The sequence below is a fragment of the Ascaphus truei genome, chromosome 5 (genome assembly GCF_040206685.1).
Source record: "Ascaphus truei isolate aAscTru1 chromosome 5, aAscTru1.hap1, whole genome shotgun sequence".
In the NCBI taxonomy this organism is placed as follows: domain Eukaryota; kingdom Metazoa; phylum Chordata; class Amphibia; order Anura; family Ascaphidae; genus Ascaphus; species Ascaphus truei.
The window spans coordinates 42,148,536-42,163,284 of record NC_134487.1 but is presented as its reverse complement, the minus strand read 5'-3'; the positions used below and the strand labels follow the sequence as shown (position 1 = coordinate 42,163,284).

General features: G+C 36.7%; 1 protein-coding gene across 1 annotated transcript in view; it reads left to right on the top strand.

The window, feature by feature from the left end:
• The window catches only part of MUC19 (mucin 19, oligomeric), a 203,173-nt gene that overhangs the window by 45,010 nt on the left and 143,414 nt on the right, over positions 1-14,749 (top strand). The window contains exons 24-36 of the mRNA XM_075599071.1: positions 659-751; positions 2,506-2,590; positions 2,690-2,824; positions 3,445-3,594; positions 4,793-4,887; positions 5,980-6,106; positions 6,422-6,668; positions 9,107-9,159; positions 10,642-10,742; positions 11,446-11,597; positions 12,428-12,566; positions 13,926-14,030; positions 14,128-14,325. Of these exons, the coding sequence (XP_075455186.1) occupies positions 659-751; positions 2,506-2,590; positions 2,690-2,824; positions 3,445-3,594; positions 4,793-4,887; positions 5,980-6,106; positions 6,422-6,668; positions 9,107-9,159; positions 10,642-10,742; positions 11,446-11,597; positions 12,428-12,566; positions 13,926-14,030; positions 14,128-14,325 (1,680 nt within the window). The remainder of the gene's footprint in view (positions 1-658; positions 752-2,505; positions 2,591-2,689; positions 2,825-3,444; positions 3,595-4,792; positions 4,888-5,979; positions 6,107-6,421; positions 6,669-9,106; positions 9,160-10,641; positions 10,743-11,445; positions 11,598-12,427; positions 12,567-13,925; positions 14,031-14,127; positions 14,326-14,749) is intronic.

Genomic DNA, 14,749 nt, shown 5'->3' with positions numbered 1-14,749 from the left:
TAACTGGCACCTTCTACTTCTATTCTTCAAGTTATAACCAGTACCACTTTCTAAACCACTCACTAACACAAACAAAGCATTATACTGTACAATGGTATATTGATATTAAAAAAAAGTTTTCAGTATCCGTTTTAACAGCAAGAAAAGCAATGTTGCAGTAATACAGTAATACCCCGTTGACACCCCCCCTCCCAAAGTACTTTTTATATGCAGATGTTGAAGGGGTTAATGCCCCCCATTGGTACATAATATTGGGATATTCTGCATTATCACTGCCATTTAATTCTATGAAAAAACGGAAATATTCTGCATTATGAGCCGGCGCCATAACCCTGGCTACATACTGTATGTAATTGATGAAAATAAACGTCTTGCACCAGTGTGGCAATACTGGGGGAATACAGGCGACTAAATACTGTAAAACAACACCCGCATAATTTATCATAATTATAGACTTATTGAACAATATTTCTGATTTTATTTTCATAATGTAGATGATCTGATGGAGCATAAAATCTAAAATTAGTCATTTTTGCTTACTCATTAGCAATCGAATGTATTATGATATCACATGTTTACGCTATACATGTACATTGGCTTTTCTTTTCCAGTACTGGTATAAAACATGTACAGTAACATGATGCATCTTTCTCAACAGGATAGTGATTGGTACATTTCTATTGAGCTTCGTCAGACCCAGAACGCTCAGTCAAGAACTTACTTAAACAGTGTTACTCTCATTCTTAATAGGGTAAGTGTGAAATAGCCAATCATCCTGTCATGTTAAGTGGCTATTGAAAAGTAAGCAGAGCATTGAAAAGTTCATCAGCTAAATTTGCAATACTGTACAACAATCGGGAGGCAGGAATGTTCAGAAAGCTGCATGGCAAAAAATAAAAACCCTGCATCGAGTAATCTTCTTCCCACAAAAGAATGAACTACGATTTTAAGAAAATAAAATGCTGAAACTTGGGATATGTATCGTAATAGACAAAAAGCTGGCATTGGGAAATGTAAGCTTCAGCATCCTATAAATGATCTATGATATTGACATTTGAAGTGTAGCGAGTCAGATCCTTATGGAAACCCCTATTCTACAATGTATATATAAGTTCATTCATTCTGTGTGTTTTCCCATATTTCCTGCAGACAATCAACTCATGGTACTGTACTTACATAACAAGGTTTCAAGCAAGATTCCACTAGTAACAGGATAGTACACAACCCACTAGTACTTAAGTAGTCATTTAATTAAACCTGAAACTGACTTTTCAACCCCACACAGAAGACCTTCTTTAAGGCAAAAATCATAATGGAAACAGTTATGATTTTTGCTTCGAGAAAGACCCCAAGGGGTGTAGGGGTTACAATCTAATTTAAAACAATCAACTATTCTATAGCAGAAAACTATTTTTGCGTGAGCACTTATAGCCAATAAAAATAATGCTGTACAATTAGAAACATTTGTCACAAAAATAATGATTTAAAAAATATATTTTAAAATAATATTTCTAAAAACAAACAGCAAAGAGAGTCCTTTATGCCCTTGCAAATGTTCTCTTTACAAGCCTAGGTGAGATACCCCGCTCCTAGGATCACTCCATAGCCCTAGGCACCTCTGATATTTGCTGCAGAAGAGCCCCCATGATTCAAGGGTGTTTGGTACTGTAGCTTCTCTGCTGCCTTTGCATTTTACCCTTTCTTGGCCATGCTGAAAAACCTGAAACAAAAGGTGAAGCACACCTGTGCCCACCAATGAAAAAGAAGTAGCTTAAAACAGTGGTCGACAAATCACCAAAAAATCTACTCGCCGAACAAAAAAATCTACTCGCCACCTAGTACCACATGTGTGCTGCTTCGGCCAATAGGAGCTCTCCACGATATTAAATCCACTCGCCCGGGGGGTGCAAATGTATATGTTTGTCGAACACTGGCTTAAAATATATCAAAAGAATCCCATGATGACGCAAGGCAACTTGAGAAAAATGATGAGGTGTTAGTGGTTTCTGAGTGTCGGTTGATGATGTCACATGTCTGCAACAGCCGTCAGAACGTAGTTATGCTGGGCGTGGAGATATAAGCTTCCCCTAATGTGCTTATTTTGGTACCTTTATTATCCACCCCCATTTTGATTGACTCACCCAAAGCCATTCCTGTAGCTAATACAAATAATTGAAACTTAAGTTGTTCCTTGAGCATGTTAATAACTGAAACCAAAAATAAATCAACTTTTTTTTCCGACTTAAGTTAAAGGTGTTCCATGACCCATTATATTAGTGTCAAATGCCAAACTCCAAAATTCGATAATTAAATCACAGGGAATTTCCAAAAAAACAACGTGTAACATGCTTTCCTCTTAATGTTTGGGAAACTCTGCGTTGCGTCTATTCAGTGTAGTCCAGATTCACAATTTGGGAGGATTTTTATTATCTCATATTCTGTAAGCAGCACTATCTAACAGCATCAGATTGAATACATTGAAGAGCATTCTTTTTTTTCTCTAAGGGACATGAAGAAAACACATTTGTGTTCAACAAGGATGGCAGCATTTCCAACAACAACATAAAAAACCAAAATTACTATACGTCGGGTAAGTACTGTATGCACTTTGTATGATTTTTTTGAAATGTAAAGATATGTCAAATACTATGTACAAAATAAACAATATTGAAAATATGTTTCCTTTTAGATATGATAATTATTTTTCGATTTGGTGCATACATTAGCTTGCAAGTATACAATGGTCAGTGTATGCTCATAAAGACTGGGTCTACTATGCAACTATATGTCAGTGCTCCAACATCTGGATTTGAAAAGGCAAAAGGTAAGGTCTCTATTTGTGTTTGTGGAGAGACCAACTATTTTAGTTTGTCATCAAATGAACAATACCTCCTCCTCCTTCATTGCTCAAATACAGTACTGTCTATCTACGTAATGCATTGAAAAGTCACTATTATTGGCCGAGACACCCCTATAATATAAAACAAAAATCCCCAGGTTTCACAATGATCATCGAGTTTTGCAATAAAAAATATTGCTCAACGTTTTAACAAATGTCAAGGTCGATGTGCATTCAGATATTTTCTGTTGGCAGTTTTGGTTAAGTTTCAGATATGTGTAATATTTTTGCTACATGTTCAAAATTTGTTGTCAACACAAATGTGAGCATTTTTCGCTCAGCGCTGTTGTTGAGAAGAGGGCTGTGTGTTTTGAGAGTAGGGGGAAGTTTCTACATGTACAACTCCTTATTACAGTACTTACATTTACATTACGTATGTTTAATTACTGTGCATCCCTTTTGTTTTTATTAACAAATGACAATGATTATCTTGGGGGTATACACATGTAGCATAGTGCATCATTACTTAAATGTTACATGCATTTGAAATACAATAGTACATAGAGCACTGGAACATTTATCATTTTTTTTTCTGTCTTTCTTAGGGCTTTGTGGATCATTCAATTACAACGCAGGAGATGATTTTATGTCTCCCTCAAACATAAAGGAGTCTTCACCAGAAGCATTTTCCAAGTCCTGGAAGGTGACAAATTGCCCTGATCCACCTCAAACTTCTTGTATTAACATGGATAATGGTAAATACTGTAGTAGAAAAATATCATACATATTTCATATTTTGCTTTTGCATTTTCAGTTAGACTTTTCAAATCACGTGATGTGGGATTCTAGACACCTTATATTTGTACCAGCGACATATTGGGAACATAGGCAAAAATGGATTTAGTTCTGCACCCTGCCTTTGATTGGCAAATGTACAATAGCTTTTAAATAGCACTATTCTGTATGTCAGGAGGAAAATCTTTATCGTGGATGTAATAGGTTTTCCTCCACACGGCAGGAAACTCACTGCTACCTGATGTTGTTGTGCTGCTCACCTGCTAGGACAGGATACTGAGTGTCCGCCGATGGTAGTGGGGATGAACAGGACAGGCTTTAGGGATATTCACTGCTCATCACTCGGTGTTGCAGCACCTCCATTCCCACAGGGCTTATAGGGATAGGTGCAGTCCCTTGTGTAAAACACTCACACTCCCTCCCTGAAGAACTGCAGCCTCAGACAGGAGTATAAAACAGTGGATGGTCCTTTATTCTTCACAGCATACAATGTGTACACTCTTTTCTCTCTTCTCTGGATGGTCCCTGAACTCAACACCCAGGGCTTGAGGCCCTAAAGGTCTATCCTTAGCTCCCCTATTCCCTGGTGGAATAAGGGGTAGTATCCCCTGAGGGAGGGGAAGGAAGGTGGGCAGAGCCCTGGCTCCATACTTCCCACACAGAACAGAACCCTCAAATGTAGGCCTGGTGCTCCTTTTGTACCCAGGTCAGAGCCCCTGATAGGGCAGCACACGGGCCTTAGGCCCACTCCCACTCAAGGGAGTTGTTTACTGCAGTGGAACCCAGATTAACCCTAACACTGCCTGCACTGTACCAGGGCTTATGTGTTAGGCAGGGCAGATTAGTAGCCAAGAGCCATGGCTACACAGATGTAAAATGATGCATGCCTATTGTTAGGAAAGAAGCTGAAATGTCCCAATAGAACTTTATAGGGGACTGTGACCATTTTTTGATACACAGCCTGATACCCCATTAGTATTAAATCCAAGATTAAAAATGAGTATTTTTCAAAGGATTTATTTAAAAGTGACTGGCTACAGACAATAAAATGTCAGTGATTGTACTACACAATGTAAATATAATAATATTAGCATGCAAGAACAAATGTCCAGTGACAAATAGGAATAAAGTAATGAATTTCACAAAATCTCTTTGCAGAACATTTTGCAGAGGAGCACTGCTCTAAGATGAAAGATTCTAATGGACCCTTTGCCAGTTGCCATTTTGTTGTGGATTACAGACCATTCTATGAGGTACAGTATGTTGCATCGAAATTATTAAATAAGTAAGGGGTTGCCACAAATTTCAAGGTCAGAGCTAACTTTTGTCCAGGGTTCCTTGACATAAATAATTACAGTGAACATCAAGAAATGTATGATGTGACCTTAACAACAACATGTGATCACTGCAACGTATTTTCAAAATGACTAATGTTTTATTTGAAATTCCCAGGAAGGGTAATGAGGCATGTCTTGCAAAAATATGAAAATGTAGAGTCGTGGTCCTTTATTGTGCTATAGTGACAATACTTTGTATTACGAGATCATTTAGAACAGAATATAACAGTACTGCATTAGTTTTACAATTTCTAATTTCCCCACTCAAAATCAAGAGGGTTTTCTATCAAGGCAAAATCAATTATAGGGCAAAAACGACTCCACATGTATTGCTGAAACAAGACATTTGGGGGCCTATGTGCTAAAACCATTTTAGATTTTTTTTTGGTGCTTCGAAAGTTAGTACGAAAAATCTTCACAAAAGGTTAGTACAAACCTTCACAAAGATTGCATCCTTATGTGACTTCCCATAAATCACGCATTGTTCATTGTTTGAAATTAAGTTTGACACATTGCATTAAGTTGAACACCTAATTGGTACAATTTAAATGAAAACGGAGTTGTGTGTATTTTTAAAAAAATATATAACTGGTATTATTAAATATCAATTCTTAGTGTTTGATATTAGGTATAATCACCATACTGTTAAAATAATACATTTAATTAACCTATATAATGTGAAACATCTGTGCTGCGTCAAAAATATGTTTGGTTGATACATACAGGAGCAACCTAATTGTGGGCTAACAGTATAAACAGACTTTTTAGGTTTTATGCAAGGTTCAACTTTGCAGATGATTTTGATGCAAGTTTAACTTTTTTTAGCACATTCTGTTTGCAGCTGAGTGAAAATTAAAGTCTGCACATAGGCGCGCACACAAACACAATGTAATTTGTGATTTCCGTGCATACATTTTACCCCAACAACTAATTTTGCTACTCTTAGTACGAAGGCCTCATAGTTTGACAAGTATTTCACTTGTGGTACTTTATGTTTTGCCATTTCAGAAATGTACTTCATTAACCTGTACATGTGAGGATGTCACCAGCTGCATGTGCACAGCGTTAGGGAATTATGCCATGGCCTGCGCTGAAAATGGAATATTCTTGTCTGACTGGAGAGGCAAAACATGCCGTGAGTTTTCTGTGTATTAAATGCTCTTATTACAATGCCGCAACTTTTTATATAGTACCATTATTTTACAAAAGAACATTCTTATCAAAGTGACATTTTACCAAGTTACAATAATATAACACATCCCAACAGTCAAACTACTCAATAGTTACAAGCCCAATTTATTTGAATCCTAACAGTCACTACCCCTTTCCCAGCTACATGACTCTCATCTCTGCAATCATGTGCCCCTTTTCTTAATGTCCACAGGGCTTACTATATATTTAGGATCTACCATAAATTGACATTTTATGATTTAATTTTGTGTTTTAACAGCGCAACCGTGTAAAAACAACCAGGTCCTCCAATACAACTACGTGTCCTGCTATCGTACCTGCCTTTTAGTCTCACAGGTTGAAAAAGAGTGTGATGGGCAAGATCTTCAAGTTGAAGCATGTGGATGTCCAGAAGGACAGTATTTAAATACTGAAGACATTTGTGTTAACGAAGAAGACTGTGACTGTCACATGGGTTATGATATACTAAAAGCACATGAGCCAATTACAATTAATGGCAATTTATGGTAAGAAAATAATGCTTTCATTTTTTATCCATGCTGCACAGTAACACCCAGGTATATAACATATACAGGTCATTAGTATTGTTCCAAAATGTTAAAACTGCACTCACACTGTTGAAGGAAACAAAATACGATTGAGAGTGCAGGTGTTACAGGGGGATGAGGAGAGAAAACAGAAGACTTCCTCTTCAGTAACTGGTTGGAATGAGCTGGGGATTGCTGTGTAAGCATTGAGGGTACTGTTTTGTGCAGATAGAGCTGAACAAAGTGTATCATTAAAGTGGTTGGTGAGATCCTGAGCAGAGGGAAGGTAAGTCATGACAACTGGTGTTGGTGGGCAAAGGAGAGAGTTGAAAGTACAAAAAAGGCATTGTGGAGTGGAGGATATGGTAGGCATGAGGGGGTAGAAAGTAGTGTTGTTTAGAAAGGGATAGGCAAAAAAATGAATTTGTAGTGTATGAAATTTGCTGTAGAGCATGATTTCCTCCATTGGTGTTCAGCATTGCAGGATCATCTCTGGAGGTATCATGTTTTACTGATGTTCCATGGTTGAGGATTGATGGGATGGTAGCAGCAAGTTATGGCAGGAGCAATCTGGTTAAAGCTAGATGAGAGAGAACTTCTGTATAGGGAGGTGATTAAATCAGGGTAAGAGAGGGTGGCTAGAGGAGAGAGAAGGGTTTGCAAAGAGCTACAAATGTGAGAAACGTCTATCTTATGTTAGTTCCAGTAGGTGGGAGAAGAGGTTGTGTGTGGGAGGAGCAGGAAATAGGGTGTGGGAGATGATGAGATTGTGATCACAGAGGTTACGGTGAGTTAGAGAAATTAGAGATGGAGTAGAAATTACAAAACCCAAGGTCAAGTTAGTCACCATCACAATGCACTGGAGAGCTGGTCCACTGAAAGAGAGGTTAGGGAGGGGAGATGAATGGTTGCTAGAGCATTAGGATTGTCAGTCATATTAAAGTCCATTAGAATAAGAATGAGGATACCAGAAGAGAGGTTTGTGGAAGCCAGGCAGCAACATTATCTAGGAACTGAGACGTAGGTCATAGGGGACAGTAAATGACAGAAACATGAGAGCGACATAGAAGAAAATATAGATTGCTTGCTTCAAATTATGAAAATTAGAGGGAATGACAACAGTGTCTAGCTTCAAAAGTGCATTGAGCAGAAGAAGAATGCCTTCTCCTCCGCCATTTCTCTTGGCTAGTCGGGGGGTATGACTAAAGGAGAGACCACCATGAGAGAATGCAGCAGGTGAAAGAGTACCAGAGGAGGGTGAGTCATGTCTCCGTGATGTCTAGTAGTTTGAAAAAATGAGAGAGAGAAAAGACATGAACTGCAGTAAGTTTATTGCAGACAGAGTGGTCATTACATAGTAAGCAGGAAAATGGAAGGAAGGCAGGGGATCTGAATAAGGTTGGAGTGGTTGGCGGTGTGAGGAGGGTAAGGTAGGGTAGGTATATGTGTGGGGGACCAGTGTTTGGTGATATGTCACCACAAAGCAGTAATAGAAATAAAGAAAGATAGAGGTAATAGGGACGTGATTTACAGGATATTTTAGGTTGGTGGGCTTGGCATTTGAAGAAAATTTGGAATTCATAGCTGCACAGAGAGTAACATTGCAGTACTGTAGGAAAGATGATATTTGAAACTGGGACTTTTGGGACAAGGTGTCTGAAAGCTATTATGGAGTGTTATGGAGACTTTTAGAGAACATATAAAAAGTTAACAGAACAGGGAAGTGAGAGTGCAGAGATGAAGTGAAGCCATAACCATTTTGTTATTTTACAGTCCAATGGCATACTGTATAAACAGTAGTCAAATAGCATAATGTGGGAAGCACTCAACGGGTGGCATTAGTTTGCTTCCTTGGGCAAGTCCAGAGGGTGAAAAGGAGAGAGTCATTTTATCTAGTTATTTAGTATAGTCCAGTGTGCTGTCAGGTACAGTGCAGGAATAGCAGCCAATTGAATGTTTTAAAAAAAAGAGTTCTTTGTATGTTTCAGAATAAAACCAAAATTAGAAATATATATGTAATATGTATTTTGTTGTATAGGCTATTGACTTGTGATTGAACAAATAATACATAAATGAAAAAATAAAATAGAGATTATCTCGACATTATTATGACGATATAAAAGATAAATAATTACAACATACGTTTTTTGAAGAAAGAAAAAGAACTACAGTTCAGTACTTATTTTAAAAAACAAAGTGAATAGGAGGAAATCAAGTAACAACATTGTAATAGTTAAATTATTAATATAATGGTTAAAGCTGCATTTCCTAATATGGCAAAGGGAAATGCTTCTTTAAACACTGAGCACATACAATACATTTGGAACAATCTGGTGCCTTTGTTAATAAACAAGATGAAAGGCTTTTTGTTTCTATATTAGCAAATTTACAAATGCTATTTTTTTTTTGTATTTTAGCCATTGCACAGAGGGAAAGATAGTATGTCAACCACATGGAACGCAAACCCCAGGTAAAGATTGAGTCTTTCAGTCTTATACTCTTCTAAACAAAATGATCAAGTCAATTATAAAAAGGATCAAAGCATACTTTGGAAAACAGATTCCTACTACTCAATGATGCTGGCAAGGCAACAAGCACGAGAGCTGTGATTCCCAACAGAGGGGTTGGGAACACTAAAGTGTTCGTGAGGTTTGCCAAAACAAATATCTAATTGCAGTTCCCAGGCAACACCACCCATACTGCCTGCACACACCGGATCAGATGGTTTTACAGCTTGGAGCCCGGACCTCCGGACACTTCTCTCTCTGCTCGCGATTTATTCCTAGACTTTCACCTCTTGGGCTTCATCAGGATTCTAAAGTGCATGTGTCTGGCTAACATTTATATACTCTATATGGCTAACTTTTAATAATTGCTCAATTAGAGAATAAATATTTTAAATACATCCAAATTACATTGTATCCTTATAAATTTACAAAAGGCAGCCATACAATCATATCTTACTTCTTATAAAATGGATACAGCTAAGATTTTAAAAAGCAATTTATACATATTATCCAATACATTAAACATTAAGAAAGATTCTCTCTCTCTCTCTCTCTCTCTCTCTCTCTCTCTCTCTCTCTCTCTCTCTCTCTCTCTCTCTCTCTCTCTCTCTCTCTCTCTCTCTCTCTCTCTCTCTCTCTCTCTCTCTCTATATATATATATATATATATATATATATATATATATATATATATACATATATAGAGAGAGAGATTGTATTTTATTTTTCTTAATATTTAATGTTTCATGTATTGGATAATATATATAAATTGCTTTTTAAAATCTTAGCTGTATGCATTTTATAAGAAGTAAGATGATTGTATGGATACAGATGTAGCCCAACTGGTGCATTTTAGTCATATCTGTGGTCCTTTTCCCAGGCTGCAAGAATGTTAGTAGGGTTACACTAATGAGTTGGACAACTCATTGACTGAGCCACTGTTTGAGCCACCTGTGCTGTAGCTGGGATATCCGTAAAACCTAGCCTTTGAGGACTGCAGTTGGCCACCCCTGGGTTACACCCACATACAGTATTGGTCAAAACAACAACAGGACAAAAGATCTGAGGCTTAATTTCAGCACATCAATGATTGAGATATAAGATAAATATCTGAAACATCTTCTTAATATGTATGCAAAGATTACAGAATTATTTTTGAAAAGTGGATGATATTTTGAAATACAGTAAATACTGATTCAAATGAAGCAGCTCATAAAAAGAGCAATAAAAAGTAGGAAACTGTCTACAGTGTTTGACTTAATTACAACTATTACTACAGAATATTATTTACAGATAGTTTTACATTGTGATTAATGGTAGGAATGGTTCATTGAGTTTGTATTCCTCTAAAAAATAAGCTTATTGTTAGAGGAATAAACACTCAATATTTAGTTGCAGGATATTACTGCTTTTAATAACGCATTTTTACATTTTATTTTTGTGAAGATATGTGCACGGGAGGTGCAGAATTTGTAGACTGCATTTATCCGCATAACCAGAGAAGAACTGAAGAACAATGCAATACTAAGAACCTACCAAGCCTATATGTAAGTCCTATACTATTTGTTAGTAGTATGGAAAAAGAATGGTATGCGGAGAAAGTGTGCTATTTTGTGGGGAAAGTATCTCGCAAGTGTTTCATTTCCCATGATATGCAATTCCATGCTCCTAGATATTCAGAATCCAGAAGTCAATCATGAAAGTGGTCACATCTGAAAAAAAAAGAGTGGTGTCAGAGGAGCCCATCTCCTTCTTCCTCCTCCCAATGATAGACTTATAGTTTTTCATGCTTCTGTTACTTTGCATATTTGAGACTGGACGTAATAATAATAATAGTAATAACTCTAGTGAGATGTTGGCATTCTAGATCTAATGACCCATACTTACTAAACGGCGGAATTCCACAAGACTCCTTGGGACATCAGAAGACACTGTATGGCCCATTCACTTATATGGACCATAAGGTGTCTTCTAGCCCAAGAAAGAGTCTTATGGGATACAACCGCATAGCAAATTGTGGTCTACAGTATGGTGTATGGGATCCACAGTTTGGCAATTTCCATGTCTGTTAACTATTTTCCTATTGACGGTTTTCAAAAGCTGTTTTAGGGTAGCATTGCAGGCCCCTCTGGCAGTAACAGGGTTAAAACCACAAGATTGTGAATTTAAGTGAGACAAGTTTTTTGTAAATGGTTTAACAAAGGCAAACGTTATCATCTTTATCTTTTTTCTTCTTCTTTTTTTAAACAGCATGGAGGAAATTGTGAACGTGGATGTTACTGTCCTGTAACTATGGTTAGAAACACTAAAGGAAAGTGTGTAAAGCCCACTGAATGCCCATGTATTTATGGAGGTGTAGAATACCAAGATGGACAGACTGTCAACGTTATCTGCAATGAATGGTAATTGCACTTGCTATGATTTTAGATCATCAGCATAATACAGCTCAACCCCATTATAACTCGATCCGTTACAACGCGAATCCGCTTGTAACGCGATGCAAACGTGGCTCCCAATTTTTGTATTTATGAATACTTTACAACACGATTATTGGCATCTTAAATACTTTATTGTACAATGCATACAATTGTACATTTTTTCTAACGCGATCCGCTTATAGCGCGATGTGATTCTTTGGACCCCAAGCACGGCGTTATAAGGGGGTTGAGATGTATAATGTGTATGCATTGTTAACCTTAGGTGATTTAATTTAAATAAAATACAAAGTGTGTTGGTTGAACGGGAAAAAGTGCTAGGTTTTGAGAATATCTCTATATCTATGTAATCATGTACTATATTATAGTGTATTAATAATATCAGCTATAATCACTTGAAATGACACTCATGCTTAGTACTATAGTTTCTATACATGGAAAAAGCAAATGGTTAACTCTCAAATACCGAGCTTCCTGTTTCCCTTATATATTTTTGGGAATAGAAAAAATTAATATTATTATTAACGTTTATTTAAAAAGCTCCAACATATTCCGCAGTCAGTACAATGGTTTAACAGAATGATATAAATTACATAAACAGAAAGACATATCAAATAATTGTTTTCCATGGGGATTCCTACTCAGCCAGATTCCTAAATGTTACTTAAAAGGTGGTGCCATGGTTTGAAACCCTTTAGTACTGTAGCTAAAAAAAAAAAATGTGATTATGCGGGAAATGAATACTTGAATATACAATGACAGTGTGTATTTCATGAAATAAATCTTATTCTGAACAGCACTTGCAACCAAGGCTTATGGCAATGCACAGAAAATAAGTGTCAAACTTCCTGCCACGTCTATGGTGATGGACATTATCGCACTTTTGATATGATGTCGTACAGTTTTGATGGCCTCTGTCAGTATACAATTGTTGAAGTAAGTATGCACAGGAAGGCTTGTTCCTTTTTAAATATAGTACACCTCAAGTATACTGTAACTTAGGTTTAACATACACAGCCACAACAGGAAACTGAGCAGTTTACTTACTATACAGATACAAATAAGAAAAATAATCCTTTTCTATATTACTCTCCATCACATGCCAAGACAAACAGGCATGTTTCAGCCTTGAATAGTATTAATAATTATATTATAGTGCTACTAGTGTATGTAGTTCCACGCAGTCAAACCCTTCTGGAAGAGCAAACAATCTAATATTTGTGCGATCACATAAAGTTGATGGATTAAACAATCCTATCATGACCAAGAATAAGATTGGGTATATTTAACTGGTCAGGACCCTAAGGTTTTAACTTGGCATTTTATTAAGTGAAATGTCGGTTAGCATTGAGGGTAACAAAACTTGGCTGCAGTGTACAAGTGTTTAAGTTATGAAGCTGAAGACCCAAACTTTGGTCCATATTTACTAAGCAAGGCTGTTCCTTAAAACATATTTAGGCATATCTTGGTAACTAGGGCCTCTTATAACTCATTCGAGTTAATTGGGCAGTAAGGTGTCTTCCAGCATGGAAGGTGTTTTATACAGTAGAGTATCACCAATTAGTAAATATAGTCCATTTTAAATGGTTTACTTAATTAAATGGGCCGTACGGTATCTTATAGCATGGAAGGTATCTTAAAATTCAACACTTCTTAGTAAGAAATAACCTTATAAGCTGATTCTATAAGTGCCTTCAATGGGGAATTTCACCCCAAAACTACCTTATTGGTCACTTTGGCACATGTACAGTAAAATAAAATAAAGTAAATTCTAGGAAAGGTTCATGAGCTGGGTTACATCTCTTAATCATCAGGCATCATATACCCACTTCCACTTAGAACATATAGACCAATCAAATACATCTCACAATAAAAAATGGCTAATATCATTAACCACTTGGATACCATTATGCCATAAAAACGAAAAGATACAATCAATATACAATTACCACAGACCGGCTATTCACCAGAATGGTCATGTCTTGACTCGGCACACGTAATACGATAAGATTAACCCATAGCACGACTCCCATCTCCTAAAAGGGTAATCCAAATAAGAGTGCAAGACAAAAACAGTGGGTTGTAGGCCCGATTACAGCAAATCAGACTAAATCAGTGGCTCAATCCTTGACTGAGCCAGTGATTTAGCTACCTGTGCTGAAGCAGGGATATTCTGAAAACCTGACCTGTTGGTAGCTCTTGACTGGAGTTGGCTACCCCTGACGTAGAGTATTAGGCTCTACTTTGTAGGTATAGTATAGTATAGTAATATTACTAATACATTTATCATTTCAGGATTATTGCAATAAAGATCATGGAACGTTTAAGATTTTAGCACAAAGCGTTCCTTGCTGTGAAGATGGACTGACCTGTGCTAGAAAAATTGTAATTTCTTTCGAGGTATGTTTTTCTATTAAAAACTATTTCATGGACGTCCGCAAAATGTAAAAAAAAAAACCCTCCACATTTTAACAACAATATTTTCTTGCATCTACAGGAGATAAATATTGTCCTTCAAGATGGGTTTGCAAAAACAGAATATACTGAAACATCTAATTGCTATGGCAATGAAGAAATAAATTACCATTCAATACATACTGTTGGTCTGTACCTGATTATCCGCTTAATAAATGGAGTTTCTGTAATTTGGGACAAAAATACACGACTTTCAGTTGCACTTGACCCACAGTGGAATGTAAGTAAACCATTTAAAAGAATGTGTTTTTGTTTTATGGACCATATTTTGAGGGTGATAAAATCCCATTGTTATAGGACCAAGATAACTTTGTACAATGAGACAAGCACTCATTCCCTTTTAAATTTACCATATTGTGGTTAGATAATTTTGCATGGCAGATATTTTATTTAACTTCAGATATTCTTTCTAATGTAAAAAGGTATTGAGAGACTGTGCTGACAGGAGTTGTTTATCCTGTTGACTATGTCAAATGTGCTGACAGGGAATACTTATTCAAAATGTACTGATAGAAATTCTTTGTAACACAAAATTATAAACAGCACTCACAATAGAGAATAGATATAATTTAGGGAGTGCTGGACTATTTCAGTATTGTGATAGAAATGCTTGTTCAGATTGTCGATATCACCTATGAGTACAC